This window comes from Rattus norvegicus, chromosome 2 (assembly GCF_021556685.1).
Source record: "Rattus norvegicus strain SHRSP/BbbUtx chromosome 2, alternate assembly SHRSP_T2T, whole genome shotgun sequence".
In the NCBI taxonomy this organism is placed as follows: Eukaryota; Metazoa; Chordata; class Mammalia; order Rodentia; family Muridae; genus Rattus; species Rattus norvegicus.
Genome location: NC_141535.1, coordinates 185447323 through 185470894, shown reverse-complemented (window position 1 = coordinate 185470894; position 23572 = coordinate 185447323). Strand labels below are relative to the sequence as shown.

The following is a 23572-nucleotide window of genomic DNA, read 5'->3' as shown; positions in this document are numbered from 1 at the left end:
CTTTCAAACCCTTGAGACGTTGTGAACTCATTACATTAGGTGTGAGAATTTAATAAGGGTTAAATTTGTTGTCAAATTTGTGTCTCTACGACGTTCTTTGCTCTAACTTACCTCCCTACCTTGTTTGGTCTTGCTCTTAGGCTCAGTTGGAAAAGCTGCAAGCAGAGATTTCACAGGCTGCTAGAAAAACAGGCATTCATACGTCGACTAGACTTGCCCTCATTGCTCCTAAAAAAGAGCTGAAGGAAGGCGACATCCCTGAAATTGAGTGGTGGGACTCCTACATCATTCCCAATGGCTTTGACCTGTGAGTTTGTTAAGTTACCAAGAGAAAGGTGCTAATACACATCAGATAACACTTTAAATGCAGAGGAGTAAATAACTACACAAACAGGTTTTCAAACCGACTTGACTTATGTTTAGCTTTTGGGGTTAGTGTACCAAAATCAGAGACCAGTAATGTGAAATGAGTCTGAAAAACATATATTTACTTTTTAATTTTTGTAGGGCTAGGGGATGAACCCAGGGTCTATTTTATCTTGGCATATTTTAGAGTTTTATGGTTTTTTCTTACTATGTATTCTGTGTATTTACCTGCTTATAAAGATCCATTTTTAGTTCAGTGGTTAAACATGTGCCTCGTCTGTAGAAGGTACTTGGGTTTGATACCAGAGCTGCAAAAAAGGAAAATTTATCACTGCTTTTTTTTTCCCCACCCTTTAAATTTAGTGGTGTGTGTGTGTGTGTGTGTACAGGCATGCAGATGTACAGGTGTGCCCATGTATAGTTTTTTATCAGTTTTTCCTTCTACATTGTTGAGACAGGTTTGGGAGGAGGGGTGTCTCTCTTGTTACCTCCAGTGTGTTCCACATAGGATTTTGCCAACCATTCACTTTTTTCCAGTTCCCATTTTGTTGTAAGAATGTTGGAATTTCAGGTGTGGGCTACTATAGTCAGCTTGCTTGCTTGCTTGCTTTTTTTTTTAAAGATTTATTTATTTATTTTATGTATGAGTACAGAGACATCTTCAGAAGAGGGCATTGGATCCCATTACAGACGGTTGTGAGCCACCATGTGGTTGCTGAGGGTCGAACTCAGGACCTCTGGAAGAGCAGTCAGTGCTCTTGACCCCTGAGCCATGTCTCTAGCCCTACAGTCAGCTTTCTTTTTATTTTTATTGTATATGTATGAATGTTTTGCCTGAATAGCCTGCAAGTGTATGAATATGTGCCACATGTTTCCCTAGTGCCTGAGGAGGGCAGAAAAGACTGCCAGATGCTCAGGACCTGGAGTTGTACCCATTGACAAGTCATTGTGTGGGTGCTAGGAACTGAACCCTGGGCCTCTGGAAAAGCAGAAGTGGGTTTCAGTTAGTTGGGTTTTTTGTTGGTTTTGCTGTTTTGAGACAGGGTTTTTCTGGGTAGCCCTGGCTATCACTTTGTCACAGGCTGGCTTCTAGCTTCTGAGTGCTGGGACAAAAGGTGTTCAATACCACTGCCCAGTCTAGTAGAAGTGTTCTTAGCCATCGAGCCATTTTTCTAGTCCTCTTGCTTTATTTAGTAACTGATTTCTTTTCATTCTTTTTCTTTTCATAGGTTTTTTTATGTTTTTGTTTTCCAGGGAGAGATTTGATAGAGTCTCAATATGTAGCCATGGCTAGCTTGGAACTTACTGTGTACAGTAGAGTGTCCTTAAACTCAAAGACATCCACCTGCCTCTGCCTCCTGGGTGTTAACATTAAAGGTGTACCACCACTCCTGGCATCTTTTTGAAGTATGGGTAATACTAGTAATACTCAAAGCTTATGCAAATTAAGTAAGTGCTTTACTACAGAGTTTACAACCCCCTCTAGGACAAAGGTTCTTAATTTATTGGTCCAATAATGATGATGAACTTTATTAGCACAGTGTCACTGAGTTTGCTCAGTTGGCAAACTACTACTTTGCTGCTCAGTCTAAGATATTAATTCAGTAGTAAAAAGCCAGCTGTGGGAGCTCGGAAATTAAGAGCACTTAATTAAAGTAATCCAGCATCCACATGGCTTACAACCACCTGTAATTCCAGTTCCAAGGGATCCAACTCCCTCTTCTGACCTTTGTACATACCAGGCACACACATGGTACACATACATAAATGCATATGGAACACAAAACAACTCGTGTGTGCATACATGCGTGTGAGTGAGCATGAGTATGCTAGGATTGTATAATGGTGTGGGCCTGTAATCCTAGCACTAGGGAGGACAGGGATAGGAGGATCCCTCCAGCTTACTGGCCAGCCAGTCTATAAGGTGGAGAAGGATTGAGCAAGTCCTCCACTTGAGTGTAATGCACACTTGCACAATATACACATGACAAAGACTTTATTGGAGAACTTCACATCTGTTCCTTCATTCTGATAATGGCTTTAGAAGCCTGTGTCATAACCTTTTTTTTTTTTTTTTTTCTCTTTTCAAACCATTTATTTATTTGTCTGCCTGCTTTTCTAGTAACTCATTGTTACTAATCAGAAAATACATTTGGGGCTGGAAAGATGGCTCAGTGGTGAAGAGCACTGACTGTTCTTCCAGGGGATCCAGGCTCAATTCCCTGTACCCACATGGCAGCTCACAATTGTTTTTAACTCTAGCTCCAGGGATCTGTGAGGTGGGATCTGGTGCCTGTACACAGACACACATGCAGGCAAAGCACCAGTGCACATAAAAATGAATCAAAAAGAGAAAACAGGCGGCCTATCAGGGATATCAAAGTTGACATTAAGATTGGGAATGGCTAGTGTAAAGAAGATGTGCGACTCTTTATTTTTGCGTGATGTACATTGGAGGTTTGTATGTATGTCTGTATGAACTGGAGTTTGACACCTGTGATCTGCCATTGAGACCCCATTTTCTTGTTTTAAAAATTATGTGTAATTAAGTATAATAAATATAGGAAAACACATAAAGAATGGATATTTTTTCAGTGTGTTTCTAGGCTATTCTTTTTGTTTGTTTTCTAAGCTATTCTTGATATCATCTCTACCCACATATCTTGTTTTCTTTTCTTCCTCCAATTTTAGTACAGAGGAAAATCCCAAGAGAGAAGATTATTTTGGAATCACAAATCTTGTTGAACATCCAGCCCAGCTTAACCCTCCAGGTAATGAATGTGCAGATTGTCCAACTTAAGGTCTAGAATGCAGCATTGACCACACAGTGCATGCATACATGCGCTCTTGGCCTGTGCTCTCCAACCTAGAGCCACGTGTGATTTTTGAAATGATTTATTTTTTAGTTGCATTGGTGTTTTGCCTGCGTGTATGTCTGTGTGAGGGTGTCGGATCCCCTGAAACTGGAGTTGCAGATGGTTGTGAGCTGCCATGTGGGTGCTGGGAACTGAACCTCAGTCCTCTGGAAGAGCAGCCAGTGCTCTCCTGACATCGTTCCAGCGCCTTGAATTTAAATTTTAATTAAGTTAAATGATTGAACTGGTCAGTGGCTACTGGGGCAACACTGTGGATATTTCAAGTTGAACTTGTAATAATGTCAAATGCTAATTCTACCACCACCAAAAACTGTCAATCTATTGCCATTTTGTTTTTTGCTTTTAATTTTTATTTATTTTGATACATTATATGTTTGTTTTGAGAAAGGGTCTTACTATGTAGACCATGCTTACCTGGAACTTTTAGAGGCCCTCCTGCCTCTGCCTCCTGATTAACCCCCCCCCCCCAATCTATTTTGTTTTCCTCTCCTGGCTTCCTTTAGCATTGTGTTAGCATTAAAATAACAAAATCTAGCTAACTCTTGGGGTAACCAGTGGAGGTGCCACTTCATTACCTAGGCTATTTGTTATGAAATATAAGCCTGTTTATTTGTTCCTGTGCCTGGGTTGGGTAAGGATCTGTGAGGTGAAGAGTCTGTCAGAAACCCAAGGGTCTCTAGCCTGAGACACTGATAAATGGAAGATGTGTGCTAATTCACTCACTTCCCCAAATCACTTGGAATTTCTCAGTAAAATTCTTCTAGCAATGACCACCCTTTGTGTATGTGAATCCCATGTTGCTGGCCCCCATTTGTGGGTCTTTGACTTTATTCAGTCTTTTTTTTTTCCTTTTTTCTTTTTTTAAATAATAAAATCTGTTAGTTTGGTCAAATGAGATAGGTGGTTTAAGCGGTTGTGTTACTCCATGTCTGTAACCCCAGCACTGTGGGGAATTGTGATTCAATGTAAGCATGGGATAGATACAGAGGCTCTATCTCAAAAGGAGGAGGGCGATTGTTGCTTACCTGACCACTGTATATACTTTAAGACAGCAGCAGAGGTTGTAGTTGTGGGTCTGTTCTCCATTTGTGTGCCTTCAGGAAGTCACTTAGAACTTAGAGTTTCCCCCAAAGAACAGCTGATATGCTACTGGCGGGGCATAATGATGCGTGCTCTTGGAATCCTAGCATCAGGAAGCTGATAGAGATGAAGCAGTTCTATGTTTGAAGCCAACCTGGGGTGCATAAAACCTGTTTCCAACAAACAAAAGAGAGGGATGTAGATCCTAAGGGAGTTACCTTCCCTCAGGATGAACTGAGATAATGCCATAGTGACAATTTCACTTGGCCATAGTTCCAAGAAGTTCAGAAAAATATATTGAGACCTTGAAATAAAGGTCAGACATCCTTTGTCTGAAATGCTTGGGACAAAAGTGTTTCAGATTCTGTTGTTTCAGTCTTTGAGACATTTTCATAGCATTTGAGATCTCATGTGGGAATTTGAAAATATAATAGTCGAAAAGTTTTAATTTCAAGAGATAGGGGTGACTCATTGGGTAAAGCACTTGCTACACAGGTGTGAGAGAGAGACAGCCCTAGAGCAAGCCTCCTGCCTCAGTGTGCAAAGTGGAGAACGATTAAGGAAGACGCCAGTTAGCCTCTGGTCTACACACACACAGGCACACACATGTAGGTGTACATGCGTGTCTGCACACCACACATACAAAACAAGTTAAATTTGAAATGCTTCCTGGATTTCTGACACTGGGAATATAACTCAATTGGTAGAATGCTTGTCTAGCATGCATTAACCCCTAGGTTGGATCCCAGCCCTACATAAACCAAGTGTAGTGCCATACACTTTTAATATCAGCACTTTTATACACTTTAATAATATCAGTGTAGAGACAGGAATATTAGAAGTGCAAGGTCATCCTCGTATATTGAGTTCAACACCTACTGACTTTCAGACCAGCCTGGGATAATGACATCCTGTTCAAAATCATTTTGGAGAATCGCAGGTTTTAGGTTTTTTAGATTAGGCCCATAATACAAATTAAAAATAGGAACTAGGCTTAATTAGATTCTATTTAACTGTCATAAACTATCAAGTAAATATGCTTTAAAAGTATAGGGGATTTTTTAAAAAGTTTTATTTTACTATCAAGCCCATTGGTTCAGTTAGAGTGTGATGCTAGTAAAGGTTTATTAAGATCTCTGTGTGTGTGTGTGTGTGTGTCTGTCTGTCTGTGTGTGTGTCTGTGTGTGTGTCTGTGTGCATGTGTGAATGCGCAGATGCCCTCAGTGATCAGAAACTAGAGCTACAGGTGGTTGGTGTGAGTCACCCCGTGTGGGTACTATAAACCGAAGTTAGGTCCTCGGGAAGAGCAGTGTGCACTTTTTAAAATAATGAATGTATTTTTATTTAGGTGTCATGGGGAGTGGGTAATGTGCATGTATCTAGGTGCTCTTGGAAGTCCTAGAATTTAGAGACATTTATAAACTGCCTATGTAAATACTGGACTTGAATTCAGGTTCTCTGGAAGAGCAGTAAGTATTCTTTTTTTTTTTTTTTTTTTTGGTTCTTTTTTTCGGAGCTGGGGACCGAACCCAGGGCCTTGCGCTTCCTAGGTAAGCGCTCTACCACTGAGCTAAATCCCCAGCCCCATAAGTATTCTTAACTGTTGAACCATCTCCCCTTCTAGCTCCTTCCAGAGGATTCTCCCTATTTCCTAGTACTGAAATTGAGACGAGTTGTACAGTAGTTACCATTGCTGCATTGCCAACACAAAATTTATTGTTGTATAGGTTAGCGAATTTCAAATCGTATTCCGTGGAAGCAGCAAAGTACAGGAAGTAGGGCCTGGGTGGAATTCTAGATTCTTACACTTCCTCGACTTCTTACCCAGTGCTGCTGTTTGCACACTGCATCTGCTGAAAGTGTTCAGCTTCTTAAACACTATTGATGAGAGATAATACTTTATAGTAAAAAATAATCACATCCCTCTCACCCCTTAAAATAACAAATGGGTCACACGGTTTGTGGATGCCTATAATTCCAGCAGTTTTAAGGTGAAAGCAATAGGACCTGAGTTCAAGGCCAGTCTGGGCCACAAAGCAAGCCTTATCCTTCAGCCTCTTCCCTCAGATTCTAGTTGATGGCTTTTCTGAGTGAGAGATACACATCTAAGCTCCTGTGATTTATGTTTTGGTAACTCTTTTTTCTTTTTGACAGTTGACAATGACACACCAGTTACCCTGGGTGTGTATCTTACAAAGAAGGAGCAGAAGAAACTTCGGAGGCAAACAAGGAGGGAGGCACAGAAGGAGCTACAGGAGAAAGTCAGGCTAGGCCTGACACCTCCTCCAGAGCCCAAAGGTATATGCCTGCTGGCCTGCTACCACAGAGTCAGTCAGTCCGTCCGTCAGTCTGTCCGTCAGTCAGTCCGTCAGTCCGTCAATCTGTCTTCTAAAGGCACTTTAATGTTTTTGATTTTTTTTTTTTTAATCATTTACAGGATTTCTTTTTACCTGTGCTGTTTTCTTATAGCAGAACAATACATTCTAGAACACATTCATTATAGAAGTCATTTAGAACTTGTTTTTAATTATTTTGTTGTTGGTTGGTTGGGTTTTTTTAACTTCTCTTAATCACTGCTTATTTCAGATCTCTGCTTTAAATTCACTTTTTACAATAATTCCTACATTGAAAATCCTTACCTGGTTAACTCAGATTTTATAGGAGTTCAATTTATTTCTCATTTCTCATTCATCAGCATTAAAAATAAATAAATAAACTCTACAAATACAACTATTGTCCTCATGAATATATATATTTGGGAGGATATACCTAGATAGTATATATAGCTAGTAGGTGATCCTAGCTAAAGAAGTAATATAAGAGATTAGGAGATTGATTGCTGCTTTCTTTCCGTTGTAGTGAGGATCTCCAATTTAATGCGAGTATTAGGAACAGAAGCAGTTCAAGACCCTACAAAGGTAGAAGCCCACGTCAGAGCTCAGATGGCAAAGAGACAGAAGTAAGTAGAGTTCGGTGGGGTAGGGTGGGGTGGAGTGCGGTGGGGTGGGGTGGGGTGGGCAGAGCCCCGGTGCTATCCTTCCAGACCCTCCCGGGGTTGCTGTGGGAGGAGGGGAGAGTCCTCTGTTGCTCTCTCTTTCCCTTAGCCCTGCCTCTGATCGGCAATGCCTTTCTCACTTGTGGATGTCCTTCCTGTCACGACAGAGCGCACGAAGAGGCCAACGCTGCCCGAAAACTTACAGCAGAACAGAGAAAGGTCAAGAAAGTTAAAAAGCTTAAAGAAGACATTTCACAGGGGGTGCACATATCTGTGTATAGGTAGGTGTTACATAGGCAGCCATCCCTGTTTCTCTTTTGAGACAGCGTCTCTCTACCTAGTCCCAGATAGCCTGGCGATCCATAAGTAGACTGGGCTGGCCTCGAACCCAAAGATCCACCTGCCTCTGCCTCCCTGGTTCTGGGATTAAAGGTGTGGTCCATCATCATGCCCTCTTTGCACCTAAATTCTCAATATCTTCCCAGTACTTGGGAAGCCCAATCACTGTAGCCTTAAAATATACCTCCTATATTATTCTTTTGTGATGAATACCTCACTTCTCTAGAAAGGACAATTTTTTTCTTTATTACCCTGTCTTTATCCACATGCTGGAATACATTTTTATTTTTGTATTAATATAATGTCTTTATTTTATTTTTCTAGGTTAAATTTATGCTTCCTACTTTTTAGCTATGCTTATTTCTACTAACTAGTTCTTTATCAGAAGTGGCACATTATTATTAAACTACTGTTTATTTAGATTAAAATTTTTGGAGCAGATGGGATGATGCATACCTGTAATTCCAGCACATAGGAGGAACAGGACAGTTCTGAGTTTGCAACTAACCTGGGCCACATAGCACGTTTTTGGCTATCCCAAACTGGAAAACAGCAAGATATGTTCTAATAATATAGAGAAGCACTTTCTGAAAGAGTCCCCTCCCTGTTCTCTGATCTCTTAGGACTCTATCTATAGCTAATTACTATTTACAGCTTTTGATGTCTCTGTTTGGAAAGTTTTATGAATATATGGCATCTACACTCTAGAGGTGACAGAATTTAGAGCCTTTTCTACCTGCTGGAACATTGTGCTTATAAATACTTTTGGATGATAGTAAGTACCTGTCCTGCATTCATAGAGAATATTCTAACTACTTACTATGGAGAACTATGTGGCCAGCACTTGGGAGGCAGAGGCAGAATCTCTTGAGTTCAAGGCTAGCTTGGTCTATGCAGTGAGTTTCTGGCCAGCCACACTACATAATGAGACCCTGTCTTTAAAAAGTAAGATACAGGGGCTGGAGAGTTGGCTCAGAGGTTAAGAGCACTGACTGCTCTTGAGTTCAAATCCCAGCAACCGCATGGTGGCTCACAACCATCTGTAAGGAGATCCAGTGCCCTCTTCCGGTGTGTCTGAGGACAGCTACAGTGTACTTATATACAATAAATGAATAAATCTTTTTTTTTTTTAAAAAGTAAGCTAGAACTGTATTTACAAGAGAATAGAAACACAGCCGTGCTCCAGAGGTCCTGATTGTAGATCCTTGGATTCGCCATTCCATTCAGGCAGCTACTAATAGTAAAACTGAAGACGTAACTAAAATTTCCCTCCTCCAGAGTTCGAAATTTGAGCAACCCAGCCAAGAAGTTCAAGATCGAGGCCAATGCTGGGCAGCTGTACCTGACGGGGGTGGTAGTGCTGCACAAGGATGTCAACGTGGTGGTCGTGGAAGGGGGTGAGTGTGCACAGGGTTGAGGGAAGCTCTTCTTCAACAGCCTGAGCCCTAAAGTGGTTGGCATGGTGGGGAGAAGGCAGAGAGAGGTGTGTGAAGCAGGTGTGTGGCCTCTGCTGTGTCTGCAGTAGGACCTGTGCTCTGGTCCTGGGCTCAGGTCACCCACCCAGGGCCATCCAAGTGTGAGACGGGCTCAGAGGTTCTTTCTATGGTGTCATCTTTCCAACTCAAAATTCTCTTTCAGGCCCCAAAGCCCAGAAGAAATTTAAGCGTCTCATGCTACATCGGATAAAGTGGGATGAGCAGACGTCTAACACGAAGGGAGATGGTGAATTGGGGTTAGAAGGGATTAAATGGGAGAGCTATGGGAGGTGGGATAATAGTTCTGTCTGCTTTTCTTCCACCTTTCCTAGAATAGTCTAGTGTTCAAGAATTTTAGACAGACTACTTAATTTTGTTTTGTTTTGTGTGAGACAGGGTCTCACTGTATGGCACTGGCTGGCCTTGAATTCCTAAGATCCACCTGCCTGTACTTTGTAAGGGCTGAGATAAGATGTGTGCCACCCTGCCTAGCTAGGCTGACTTAGACAGCATTGTTCCCTGTATCCTTCCAGGACTTTCTCCCAGCTGGCTTTCCTCTCTGTCTTGGCTGTAAGTTCTGGTTGCAAGAGTATATTTAAAGTCAGCAAACTATGCATTCATGTGTACAATATCTACCCAATGTTATTCTTCAGTTAAGTTTCTTGTTAGCTATGTCATGGTAGTTCACACCTGTAATGGTACCACTTAAGAGGCTCTCAAAGGAGGTCATCTTGAGTTATGTAGCAGTTTGAAAGCAGCTTAGGCCACATGAGTCTCAAAAAAAAGTTGGTATTTATTTTAATCACTCTAGACTAGTAGTGTGCACCCAAAACCCCAGCACTCAGAAAATGAAAGTAGGAAAATCATGGGTTTGAAACCAACTGAGGATACATGCCAATTTAAAGCAGATATGGACTACATACAGAGACCCTGTTTCCTCCCACCTCCCATCCCCCCAAAAAAGGAGTATTGAATATATAAAAAACAGATTTTCAGATCACCAACACTTTTAGTCAGGAAAGGATACTTTGGGTTTTGTTTAGAGACAAACTGGTTTTTGGCTTGTCTGAAACTATGTAGACCTAGCTGGCTTCACACACAACAGAGGTCTACCTTACTTTGACTGCCAAGTGCTAGGATTAAAGGCATAGGCCACCATGCTCAGCCACAAGGAAGATAACTTTGGGGCTAGCATTAAAATTTACTAGTGAAGCATTTGTCTACCATGTTCAAGATCCTGGACACTGAGGGACAGGGTGTGGGGCGCAGGTAAAAAAAAAAAAAGAGAGAGAGATATTTACTGGGACATGATTGCTGAAGCTCGTAATCCCAGCTCTCAGTAGGCTGAGTCAGGAGGATGGTCTCAAATTGAAGAAGAGGCCCAAGGTACAGGGGTAACGCCTATCTCAGTAAGTAAGTGTGGCATGTGCCTGTAACCCAGAATTGGGAGGTGGAGGTAGGCAAATCCTGCTAAGTTGGAGGACAGCCTGAACTAGGTAGTGAGAACCTGTCTCAAAAAAGCAAAACAAATACTGAGATTTTTTTGTCTTTTCCAGATGATGAGGAATCTGATGAAGAAGCTGTGAAGAAAACTAACAAATGTGTACTAGTGTGGGAGGTTAGTGTCTTTGTAAAATGCTGCAACGGAAAGTTAGCTGGAATGTTTAGAGCACTGTTTAGAAGTTGGCCTGTAGAATACACCAACTGGGGAAGTGTCTGGAGATAATGCTAATAGGAGTGGGAGTGCACATCTCACCTGGAAGTTAGTGTTTCCGGGCCTGAAGAGGGAGGGAAGTAAATTATGCTGCTTTCCTCTGGGGGAGTAAAACTGCATTAGATGGAAGAATTTGATGGTGGGTGGGTGGGAGCCCCGTGACGAGTGCTTATCTAATGCAGTTAGAGTCCGAGTTTGATCCTCAGCTCTGTAGCAAAATAGGACGCTGGCAGTGTGTCGGTCAGCCATTCAGTCTGAGCAGGATGGCGTCAAGTCTCATTGTCTTATCTATAAAATATGGGTGTTGAGAATAAATTAGAGCAGGCCCAAATTCAACTCCCTGTACTCAGTTTGGAGGAGCTCATCTCCTGTAACTCAGCTCTAGGGGATCTGACACCGCGGCCTTGACAGATGGCCTGCCCTCACATGAACATGTGTTTTCCTTTTTAAAGGGATTTATTTTGTATGTGAGTGCTTTGCTTTGCATATATGTGTGTATCTACATCACATACATGCCTTAATGCTCATAGAAGCCAGAAGGAGGGTATCAGATCCCTCAAAACTGGTACAGATAGTTGTGAGTCTCTATGTGGGTGCTTAGAACCAAACCTGGTCCTCTGTAAAAAACAGTAGTTGCTCTTAATTCCTGAGCCATCTCTCTAGCTCATAAATAATTTTTTAGTCTTAAAAAAAAAAAGAGGCTGGGAGGCTGGAGAGATGGCTCAGTGGTTAAGAGCACTGACTGCTCTTCCAGAGGTCCTGAGTTCAATTCCCAGCAACCACATGGCGGCTCACAACCATCTGTAATGGGATCTGAAACCTTCTTCTGGTGTGTCTGAAGACAGCTACAGTGTACTCACTCTACAGTGTACTCACATACGTAAAATAAAAATCTTTAAAAAAAAAAAAAAAAGAGGCTGATGCTGTTACTCAGTGTAGAGTTTGTTTTGTTTTGTTTTGTTTCGGAGCTGGGGACCAAACCCAGGGCCTTGCACTTGCTAGGCAAGCGCTCTACCACTGAGCTAAATCCCCAACCCCTAGAGTTGTTTTTCTTACATACCTGACACCATAGATTAGATCCCCAGTACTTGGAGGAAAAAAGCTGTTTACATCTGTGGTTCCCTTTAAAACAGTAACAGAAAAAAACAAACTAGAAACCCTTATATATAATTACACAAATATCTAAGACATGGGGTTATAATTACTTTATCATAGAATCACATTTCAGCTAGGGATGTTGCTACACAAATGTTACTAGCCTTTTTAAAAGAGTATTATGACCTGTTTAATTAAGTTGAGGTGTTAGAGTGCTTGCCTAACATGAATAAGGCTCTAACTTCAGTTTCCAGCACTGGATAGCGGATGAATTAGAAAGCTTATTACAATTCTAGTCTCTCCTGGGTTTGGTGGTACATTAGGATGCTGAGGTAGGATTTCTAATTCAAAGGGAGTTATTCTTTTCAAATAAGTAAATAAATATACCTTTCACTTGTTACCTAGGGCACAGCCAAAGACCGGAGCTTTGGAGAGATGAAGTTCAAACAGTGCCCTACAGAGAACATGGCGCGTGAGCATTTCAAGAAGCACGGGGCTGAGCACTACTGGGACCTTGCCCTGAGTGAATCTGTGCTGGAGTCCACCGACTGAGACGACTGCTAGCCTTGTGTCTTCTTCTCACTCTGCTTCCCAACCTTACCCAACTGTGCGTGTGATCTCAGAACCGTGCCAGGCTGATACTGGGGCAAAGAGACTACCAAGTTCACCCAGTCAGCCTGGTGCTACCCTTCCTCCTGTATGTGCATATGATTAAAGAGTTATTTTTAAAATTAGTATGATTTTTTCATATGGTCATAGATATTAAAGTTTGGTTCTGTGAGTGACTTTTTTCCATTTTCCTAGGATCCTGGCAGTTGAAGTGTGTAAACACCTGACTGCTAAGCAAACGGTAAGTCTAGTTTTCTGGAGCTAGTGAGTCAGAAGTGGTATCAGGTGTTTGTGGGATGAGTGGCCAAGTACACTGTGTATTTCTTAACCTTGGTAGCTATAGTAACAAGGTCATATGTTGGTCTCTTTATTTTAGGTCAGGTCCCAGGAAATTAGTTCTTTAAGTGGGTATGGCTATTTTGATTGAAATAAACTAGATACTGTCCAAAGGCATCAGTTGGTAGATGTCTTAGTCAGGGTTCTCTAGAGTCACAGAACTTATGGGTAGTCTCTATATAGAAAGAGAATTGGTTGATGACTTACAGTCTGTAGTCCAACTCCCCAGCAGCTGTGAATGGAAGTCCAAGGATCTAGCAGTGGCACAGTCCCGCAAGGCAGGCAGGCAGGCAGGCAGGCAGGCAGGCAGGCAAAAAAAAGAGTCTTCCTTCTTCCAATGTCTTTATGTAAGTCTCCAGCAGGTGTGTCCCAAATTAAAGGTGTGTAACACCACACATGGATCTGGGACTTGCTTTGTCCCGGGTGACCTTGCTCTCAGAGATCTCCTTGCCTTAAGCTCCTGGGATTCATAGCCACTTTGCCTCAAGATCTCCATGCCGGGGCTGGGGATTTAGCTCAGTGGTAGAGCGCTTACCTAGGAAGCGCAAGGCCCTGGGTTCGGTCCCCAGCTCCGAAAAAAAGAACCAAAAAAAAAAAAAAAAAAAGATCTCCATGCCAAGATCCAGGTCAGAAACTTCTATCTCCCAGTCTCAAGATGAGGATCACAGGTGAGCCTTCCAATTCTGGATGTAGTTCATTCCAGATGTAGTCACGTTGACAGCCAGGAACAGCCACTACAGTAGACTAAGACAGGATTCAGTAATTCAGTCCAGTTTTCACAGGTAGATCTGTTAGTGATGCCATGCGACTCCTCTCAGTGATATGCTAAATAAACTTATGATTTTAAGATAGGATGTCATGTAACCTAGATCAGCCTCAAACTTGGCTATGCTCAGGGTTACCTTGAGCTTCTTACCCTCACTTCACCTACTGAGATAACTTAGCCTTTATATGTGTGGTTGGGGATACTGAACTCAGGATTTTGTGCGTACTGGCAAGCGCCGTACCTGCTGAACTCATTCCCAGTCCCTAACTTAATACATTGTCCTTGGCAGGTGGTGGGGAGTCAGGTAGTCAGGCATAGTGGTCTGTGTAATCTCAGTACTAAGGAAGCTATATCAAGCAGATCCCTGTAGCTCTAGTACTGAGCTTGGACTGTTTGGACAGCCTGGTCTATCTCAAACATCCCTTGTATTATTTCCTTGCTGTGATAAAACACCATGACTAAAGTTTATTTTGGTTTATGGTTTCACATGAGTTGTGTGTTGAGGCAGGCCTGGCAGCAGATGGACAGAACAGGAAGCTGGTTGATCACATTTCACCTGCACATGATGCAGGGAAGTCTGTAGGAAGTGGGGTAAAGCTAAAACCCTCAAGGCTGGCCCCCAGTGGTAGTCTTTCATCTGCAAAGGTCTAAGCCCTAAAGGTTCCATAGCTACTGCCCCCCAAACAGTGCCACTACTTAAAGGTCAAATGGTCAGATACATAAACCCATGTAGGCACTTCCCATTTGAACCAGAATACTCCCTCAGATACACATACACAACTTTGTCCACTACGCTGTGCATGGTTGTGCACACAGATCTGTATATCTAGCACTTGGATCACAAGTGGAAAAAACAGGATTTGAAGGTAACTCAAGGTTCATGATAAGCTCTTCCTACAGAAGAAGACTTAGTTCCCCACCCCCACCCCCCTTGGTAGATGTAGCTATGTTCCTAACCCTATCAAGTCCTTTCCAAAAGATAGGTGGACTCGGAACGCAGCTCTGTAAAATACTTACAGAATGTAGAGTCGGGTTTAACATCTAGCACCACACAAACATGCGGTACATACCTGTAATCTTAACACTGGACGTACCGACAGGAGGGTCAGGAGTTCAGGATGATCCTTGGCCTAGGTGGTTCAAGTCTGACCTATGATGCATAAGTACCCTGCTTCATCTACAGACTGGGTTCCAGGATAGCTAGGACTACACACACAAAAACCCTACCTTGAAAAAAGAGAGCCCTATGTCAAAAGGGGCAGGAGGGAAAAGCCAGATGTGACACACACGTTTAATTCTGGGACTTGGAAAGCAGAATTAGGTAGATCTCCAAGTTCAAGACCAGCCTAGTCTACACAGAGGTCCAGGCCAGCCAAGACTACAAAATGAGACCCTGTTTCAAAATAAATGAAAAGAACTTGATATGGTAGCATGCCTTTAATGCCAGCACTCAGGAGGGAGAAGTAGGTGGACTTTTTTGAGTTCAAAGCTATTCAGAGGGCTGGAGAGATGGCTCAGCAGTTAAGAGCACCCGACTGCTCTTCCAGAGGTCATGAGTTCAATTCCCAGCAACCACATGGTGGCTCACAACCATCTGTAAAGAGATCCGATGCCCTCTTCTGGTGTATCTGAAGACAGCTACAGTGTACTTATATATAATAAATAAATAAATAAATCTTTAAAAAAAAAACTATTCAGAGCTATACAGTGAGACCTGATCTTTTAAAAAAAGGGAGGGGGGAGGGGGGATTGGTGGAGAGTTGGCTCAGAGTACTGGCTGACTCTTCCAGAGGTCCTGACTTCAATCACCAGCAACCACGTGGTGGATCATAACAATCTATAATGAGATCTGGTGCCCTCTTCTGGCATGTAGGTGTACATGCAGATAGAACACTCATTAAATATTTTTTAAAACTTCTCATCAGAAACTGACTATATGATGGTCCCTATGGTCGAGTATAGAACTGCCTGTACCTATCCTACCACTTCATGTTGTCTACTGAGGCTATAACGAAAATGGCCCCAAAGCCCTATAGAGTACCAACAACATGGCTACAGGGAAGGACCTATAAAGTAAATACGGAAAAAACAAGGCCTCAGAAAAACTAATACAGTCTCTCTTGTATATGTTTGTTGTTTACTGGTCTAGAAGTCAAGATCTTCCTGTATCTGCCTCCTGATTGCTGGGAATACAGCCATACACCCTCAGGTCCAACATGGGATGTATTTAAATGAAACCTATTGCTTTGTACAATGAATGTATTCTAAAATACATAGTAAATAGTAAAGATCAGGAAGAGGTGGCTTAGTGACTAAGCACTTGTTGCTCTTGCAGAGAACATGGGTTCAATTCCTAGCACACATGATAGCTCACAACCATATTTAACTCCAGTTCCAGGGAATCGAATGCTCTCTTCTGACCTCCATGGGCACTGTATGCTGATAAGTGCACATATACACAGGCAAACACATATATGGGAAATAATAAATACATAAATAATAAAATATAAAATAAAATGAATAAAAATACAAACTAAAGTTGTAAAGATTATTAATTGTGAAGAGCTATGAGAATTCATGTCATAATACATTTTTTGTCCAAACAATGTTCTGGAGTGAACCTTAGCCACACAAGATAGCACACAACTGTAATCTTAGCAGTTAGATGAGGCAAGATCATGAGTTTGAGTCCAACCTGGGCCACATAGAGCCCTTGTATTTTGTTTTGTTTTTAAAAGAAAAAAAAATGGCCTACTGCCATTCAATTCCAGGACACACATGATAGAAGGAGAGTATGCTGATGTAATGTTATAAAAATATCTCTTACATTCTAAGAGATGAACTTTTGCTAGAGCTCACAGCCCGAGTTAATAATACACCTTGAAGTCACTTAAGACTGATAACCTACCGTGCACTCCAACTGCTTAGCCTACCTTTAAGAGAAAGTTGTAGCCATCAACCTTATTTGCCTTGGGTTTCTCATGTAATCAGCTTTGACATCCTAAGCCAATATATAGCTGTAAACTTATATTAGACACTTTTCAATGCTCACAACCCATAGAGTTTGTGTATAGTTTGCTGAAAGTGCAAAGATAGAGATTGAAAGCAATCTCCTTTTACCCTTTAAAAATAAATCTATTACAAAACTAAAAAAAAAAAAGAAAGAAAGAAAGAAAGCAATCTCCTAAAATGAATACCCACCATAAATGTTGGAATGCCACGTTTAGATACTGGATGATAAACAAGACATATAATGTTCTCTGGGTCATTTGTGGTCTTCCCAGTCCGAAAGACTGTCTTGTAAAACTGTTCAAGGTTTCTGTTAAGTGTCCTATATGCTTTCCCATGTGATGATTTCCGGGCTGTTCGATAGGCAGCACAGCCCTTTTGTTGGGACGGAATAGGAACACATTTGAGAGACAGCCTTCAGGCCGGAACAGATTCAGACTCAACAGACAGAGGAGGGAACAGAGGGAACATGAAGCAAAGAATCCAAATCTGGACTCACTCTTGGTTAAATGACCCCAAGGAGATTTGATTCTTACTGCAAAACCAACATATTATTGGTAACTTGGAGTTAATCACTAATGTGTTTAATCCACACAGAACAACTGCAAGGTGACCTCTGACCTCCACAAGTGCACCAGGGCATGCATCCACCCCTCACCCACACACAAGCACTTTTTTTTTTTTTTTTTTTTTGAGACAGGGTTTCTCTATAGCTCTGGCTGTCCTGGACCAGGCTGGCCTTGAGCTCAGAGATCCACCTGCTTCTGCCTCTAAGTGTTGGGACTAAAGGTGTGTGCCAGCACTGCTTGGCTTATAATTTTTTTCAAAAATCCTAAAGTCCAACCTTTGGCTGATACTGCTGTGTCTGTAGGGAACGATCAGGGATGAGATTTGGACCTCAAGGCCCATGCATGCTTGCAACTACTTCAACAGGTGTATCCCCACACTTCTCTTCATTCTGAGGAAGTGTCTTAAGTTGCTCATGCTGGCTTTGAACTCACTCTGTAGTCCAGGCAGAACTTGAGTTTATGATTATTGATATTTCTGATGATCATAAAAATATACAAATAATTTTACTTGAAAGAGAATAGAAAAATTGTGGTTTATAGTTCAGTATTAAAACATTAAAGAATGCTCAATGCTCTGGATTTGGATCTGAAAACCTAGAGCTACTGAAAAAAAAAAAGCAACTATAGTAAGGGAAGCAAACATCTTGTATAGAAGTTTTTGAAATATGCTAACTGAAAAAAAAAAAGCTTAGACTCCAGGGAACTATAGGAAAAAGGCCATTTATTATTGAAAAGTTAGGTTATGGTTTGGAAGAAAGCTAGTATTTAACTTGGTAGGTTACAAGAAATAACACTTTTTAGTTTTATTTGTGTGTGTATTCATGTTCAGGTTCAGGCAATTTTTTTTTAAAGATTTATTTATATATAAGCACAGTGTAGCTGTCTTCAGACACACCAGAAGAGGGCATCAGATCCCATTACAGATGGTTGTGAGCCACCATGTGGTTGCTGGAAATTGAACTCAGGACCTCTGGAAGAGCAGTCAGTGCTCTTAACCTCTGAGCCATCTCTCCAGCCCCGGGTAAGCTGTTATAACCACTTAGCTGTTTTTTTTGTTTGTTTTTTTTTTGTTTGTTTGTTTGTTTGTTTTCGGAGCTGGGGACCGAACCCAGGGCCTTGCGCTTGCTAGGCAAGCACTCTACCACTGAGCTAAATCCCTAACCCCGTCAGGTGGTTCTGTAGATGAGCTGACTAAAGCACCTTGTAAAGATAATGATACCCTCAGAAGGCAAGGGGATTAATGCTAAAGAACCTAGAGGGTCTGAGGTTTGATAGAGGGAAAGAGTAACTGGGAAACTAGGTGTGGTGTGTGCCTATAAACCAAGTACTAGGGAGTTGGTAAGGCTCAGAAGACATTCAAGGTTGTCCAGGACTAAGAAGTTTGAGGCCAGCCTAGGCTTCATGAGACCTTGTTTCAAAAAAATAAAATAAAAGCTAGGATACTGACCTTAAATAAATCTTTTTTTTTATGTTCCCCAAAAAGTTTTTATTAAACAACATCAACAAGGGCTTGTTGTTTATAAAACAACACCAAGGAGGCCAGAAGTGTAGCTCACTGGTGGACTAATTATTCAGCACATATGAAGCCATGGGTCTACTCCAGAGCCGTCTTAAATAGATCTTAATGTAGCTAATAAATCAAATCTTTAGAAAAGGATGGAAGAGGAGGCGAAGGGAAATGTTTTTTTTTTTTTTGGTTCTTTTTTTTTTTTTTTTTCGGAGCTGGGGACCGAACCCAGGGCCTTGCGCTTCCTAGGTAAGCGCTCTACCACTGAGCCCCGGAAATGGGTTTTAAGATCGAAGTGGGCTTTCCTTTAATTCTAGCACTCTGGAGGCAGAGGCAGGCACATCTCTGAAGTCTAGGCCAGCTTGATGTATAAATTAAGTCCAAGACAACCAAGACTCATAGAGAAGCCCTGTCTCAAAAAAACATACTTTAATTCCAGCCCTTGAGAGACAGAGGTGGTCTACACACAGTTCTAGTACAGCCAGGACTACAAAGTGAGACCCAGTTACAAAATAAAACAGATTGAAATGGGCTTGGGGTATAGATTAGGAAAGGTTGTGGCTTGACCCCAAGAACACAAGGGATAAAACAAGTCTGGGGCAGGAAAGGAGAGATGAGAGATAGCTTAACCATTAAGAATGCTGGTTGCTATTCACAAACGCATCCATGGAGTGGGCTTCAAGAAGCGTGCTCCTCGGGCACTCAAAGAAATTCGGAAATTTGCCATGAAGGAGATGGGAACTCCAGATGTGCGCATAGACACCAGGCTCAATAAAGCCGTCTGGGCCAAAGGAATAAGGAATGTTCCGTACCGCATCCGAGTACGTTTGTCCAGAAACCGTAATGAGGATGAGGATTCACCAAACAAGCTCTACACACTGGTAACTTACGTGCCTGTTACCACATTCAAAAATCTACAGACGGTCAATGTGGATGAGAACTAACTGCTGAATGTCAAATAAAGTTACAGAATTGAAAATTAAATAAAAAAAAAAAGAATGCTGGTTGCTGGGGTTGGGGATTTAGCTCAGCGGTAGAGCACTTGCCTAGCAAGCGCAAGGCCCTGGGTTCGGTCCCCAGCTCCGAAAAAAAGAAAAAAGAAAAAAGAAAAAAAAAAAAGAATGCTGGTTGCTGGACTGGAGAGATGGCTCAGCAGTTAGGAGCACTGACTGCTCTTCTAGAGGTCTTGAGTTCAATTCCCAGCAACCACATGGTGGCTCACAACCATCTGTAATGAGATTTGATGCCCTCTTCTGGTGTGCCTGAAGACAGCTATAGTACTCATATAAATAAAACAAGTAAATCTTTAAAAAAAAAAAAAAAGTGCTGGCTGCCCTTCCTGACACTAGCGTATACACCAGGCAACTCACAACCTCCAGGGAATCTGTTTCCTCCTCCTCCTCTTCTTCCTCCTCCTCTTCCTCCACAACTTTAAAATTTTCTTTTTAAATAGGTTTATATGCATGTCATCAAGCCTTCACCTCTGTTAAGCACTTCTCTAAGCACTCGACATGCTTCTAATTATTAGGACAAATTGGAGGAGTTTTGAAAAGAGCCCTGAAGGTTGGAGAGATGGCTCAGTGGTTAAGAGCACTAGCTGCTCTTCCAGAGGTCCTGAGTTCAAATCCTAGCAACCACATGGTGACTCATGAACATCTATCTATAAAGTAATCTGATGCCTACTTCTAGTGTGTCACTCCTACATTAAAAAAAAAACAAACAAACCCAAAAACCTGAAATTGCAGCTGCCTGTGAAAACACTGTTTCAGTAGTATGATTTTATTTTCTGCTTTTTTGAGATAAGGTTTCTCGGTGTTAACAACAGCTGTTTTGGAACTCACTATGTAGACTAGGCTGGGCTCAAACTCACAAAGATCTGCCTGCCTCTGCCTTCTGAGTACTGGAATTAAAGGCATATACCACCATGTCTGGCCAAGCAGTCTTCTAATTAAATATCCTGTGTTAGAGCATGTGTAACAAAGCTGTGAATATAACGTGATCTATGGATGGCGCAGTGTGCAGAATGTTCTTCCCACGAGGTGACCTTCTAGAAAGAATTGCATACGCTATGATAAGTGAACGCACTTGAAAATCAGGACATGAAGGGGATGCCCTGGCACGTCCACATTATCTCCCTGGGAAAGGCAAAAGCCTGGGAGGAATATTCTTGGCTCTTTTCACAGGATGGTAAGACATAACACCAGGTGTATTCCCTTGCTGTCCTTGTATTCATGTAGGCTAACTGTAAACATCACCTCATGCTGCTTTTATAGTAAAAAACGGGAAGTGCTTCGTTTACACTACTCTTGCGCTACACAGCCTTGCTCTGAAACCATTACACTAACACAAAAATGGAATGTTTAAGACCATAAATGGCCGTGGCGAAGCATTCAGGAGGCAGAGGTTAGTGTATCTCTTTGAAGCAAGCCAGGTGGAACTACAAAAAAAAAAAAAAAGCAAATGACAAAAAAGACAAACCAGGTGTGGAAGTTAGCATCTGCAAACCCAGATCCCAGCTAGTGTTGGGTAGAGATAGGAGGATTGCTGGAGCTTGCTGGCCACAGACAAAACAGTAAGGAATAAAACAGACAGAGCAAGACCTGAGAAGTCCTCTTCTTCAGCCAGAAGTAATGAACAGACAGACAGACACACATACTCCAGCAATGCTCCTGATTAAAAGGGTTTGCTTACTATGTCATTTAAAGATGGTTAGAATTTACAGGCTAGTGCTCAACCACATAAAAATGGAATCACATGTTAAAGGCTCATGTGACCAAGTGAAACTTGTTTATTTTGATCTCCCAAGAAACCAGGAAAGAGGTAATAGTCATCTCGGAGCAGGCCAGTTTCAGCTGGCATGATAAGGAAGTCCTGCTTTTAACCTTTGGAACTAAAATAACTTGAAAACAATCTGCTTTTAGTTGTTTCTTCTTTCCTCAGCCCTTTTCTATCTGTAATGCCAAACTTCCGTAAAAGGAGAAGTTGCCTGATTCTAGGATCATTAAGGTCTTTATAACTCTTGTAAATTTTTTTTCTTTTTTTTCTTTTCTTTTTTTCGGAGCTGGGGACCGAACCCAGGGCCTTGCGCTTGCTAGGCAAGCGCTCTACCACTGAGCTAAATGCCCAACCCCAAATTTTTTCTTTTTAAGAAAGCCAAAGTTGATCTTCCAGTCCACTGTTTGACAAACCATTGTAGGCTCTCCTACAATATAGCCTCTAACTAAAGTACCTGTCTCGAACCCCTGGCAACAGGACTATTCACCTTTATTCCAAGGTTAGGAAAACACCTAAATCTGCATGGGTGCCCAGGCAGACTTCGAGGGGTTCCTGCTGTGAGACCCAAAGTCCTTGTGAGATTGTCAAAGAAAAAGAAGCACGCCAGCAGGGCCTATGGTGGCTCCATGTGTGCCCAGTGTGACCGTGACAGGATCAAGCTGGCTTTCCTTATTGAGGAGCAGAAAGTCATTGTGTAAGTGTTGAAGGCAAAAGCACAGAGTCAGAAAGCAAAATAAATATACAACTTTTTTAAGAAATAAAAATCAAAGCTTGGATGAAAGAAAGAGAGCCCAAAGTCAGGCGGGCATGGTGGCAGGCTTTTAATCTCAGCACTTAGGACCGAGGCAGGTAGACAGGATCTCGAGCTGGACACCAGACTCTACAGAGCAAGTTTCAAGACATCCAGGGCTACACAGAGAAACCTTACCTCAAAAGAAACAAAAAAGAAACAGTGGCTTTCAATTCCCTACACGTGCCCTCTTTGCTTCTGACCTCTTCTGCCTCTTGTCTTAGTGGCTTTCTCAGTATCTTCTAGTCACAGTGGCTTCCTTGTTCTTCCTCTAAAACGTTAACAGTCCTGGGTTAGGGAATCAGCACTTGTTCTTTTGCCAGCTCTTCTCCCCTACCCATTTGTGCTTGGTTGCTTTTTCCTCAAGTATCTCTTGTTAAAAACTGGTCACATCATTGTTATTCATATCCCCCGTCCTTCTCCCTTAGCTTATTTCGTACCTCTTTAGGACTCCTTACTCCTTGACACATACTTGTGGTTTGGTCCTGATGCCAAATCAAGTTGGAGGAATTTTTGTCTGCTTTGCCATCATTTCCCTAATCCTAAAACAGTTCTTGGCACAGAGAGGTTAATTCTAAATGATGAAACAGGGTTCTTGCCTCAAAAATCTCTCTTCTGTTGAGTTGGCCTAATTAAAATGAAATTGCTGGGTTCAGTAGGAATACACGAACATCCAAATTTCCCCAAAAGATTCACACAGGCAGATCAGATGTAATGGTTAAACTGAGGCTATCCTAATAAATCCAATACTCAAGACTCTTGTAAACTATAACGCATTACGAAATTGTGATGTTACAACTGTGCAAAGAAGCCACATCTTGTCAATTACTCTTTCCTCGCTTCTATAAGTTTTTAACTCTTAGAGAAAATTTCGTTTTTCTTATTCCCGCTTTCTAGAATGCAGACGGTCGGCTGGCTGTGAATGGTGTCATCGAAGTCGGATGTATAGCAGGAGTCTAGGAGTGCATAGAGAACGGCTACTGGATCTGACGCATGCGCACCTTCTACCATGCCGCAAGATGGGTGCCAGCCATTTTGTCGCGCGTAGGTCCCCGATTGCGGGTGGTAGGGAATGCAGCTGTCAGAAACAGTGGCCCCAGAAGGATGGGCATTTCTCTGCCTAGTGTGAGCTAAAGGCCCCAAGTGAGTAACCCCACTATGAAGCCAAAAGCAGTGCCGAGCACCGAACGCGGGCTATTAACGTCGTAGGTTCGCCAGCTCCTTCATCCTGCCTTCCCAGGTTTTCCTCCCAACCCGCTACGCGAACAACT

At 42.0% G+C, this 23572-nt stretch overlaps 1 protein-coding gene and 1 long non-coding RNA gene across 28 annotated transcripts in view; one reads left to right on the top strand and one right to left on the bottom strand.

The window, feature by feature from the left end:
- Positions 1–12675, top strand: part of Prpf3 (pre-mRNA processing factor 3) — a 24383-nt gene extending 11708 nt beyond the window's left edge. For 7 of the 22 annotated variants that reach the window (XM_087627686.1, XM_087627680.1, XM_087627690.1 and 4 more), the window contains 9 exons: positions 141–307; positions 3058–3137; positions 6477–6620; positions 7182–7281; positions 7485–7598; positions 8935–9053; positions 9295–9378; positions 10688–10749; positions 12346–12674. In XM_087627686.1, the coding sequence (XP_087483812.1) occupies positions 141–307; positions 3058–3137; positions 6477–6620; positions 7182–7281; positions 7485–7598; positions 8935–9053; positions 9295–9378; positions 10688–10749; positions 12346–12492 (1017 nt within the window). In that variant the 3' untranslated portion in view covers positions 12493–12674. Of the gene's footprint in view, positions 1–140; positions 308–3057; positions 3138–6476; positions 6621–7181; positions 7282–7426; positions 7599–8934; positions 9054–9294; positions 9389–10687; positions 10750–12345 lie in introns of all 22 variants that reach the window. The other 15 variants (XR_015665871.1, XR_015665959.1, XR_015665964.1 and 12 more) reach the window with 9 other exon arrangements.
- Positions 1–23572, bottom strand: part of LOC147996419 (uncharacterized) — a 26504-nt gene extending 2932 nt beyond the window's left edge. The window contains exons 1-6 of one of the 6 annotated variants that reach the window (XR_015676561.1): positions 22742–23572; positions 22440–22572; positions 13093–13629; positions 11906–11967; positions 10888–11133; positions 4268–4492 (exon numbers count right to left, since the gene is read on the bottom strand). This is a non-coding gene — a long non-coding RNA (uncharacterized LOC147996419). Of the gene's footprint in view, positions 1–4047; positions 4493–9910; positions 11134–11905; positions 11968–13092; positions 13630–22315; positions 22573–22741 lie in introns of those variants that run through there. The other 5 variants (XR_015676559.1, XR_015676557.1, XR_015676560.1 and 2 more) reach the window with 5 other exon arrangements.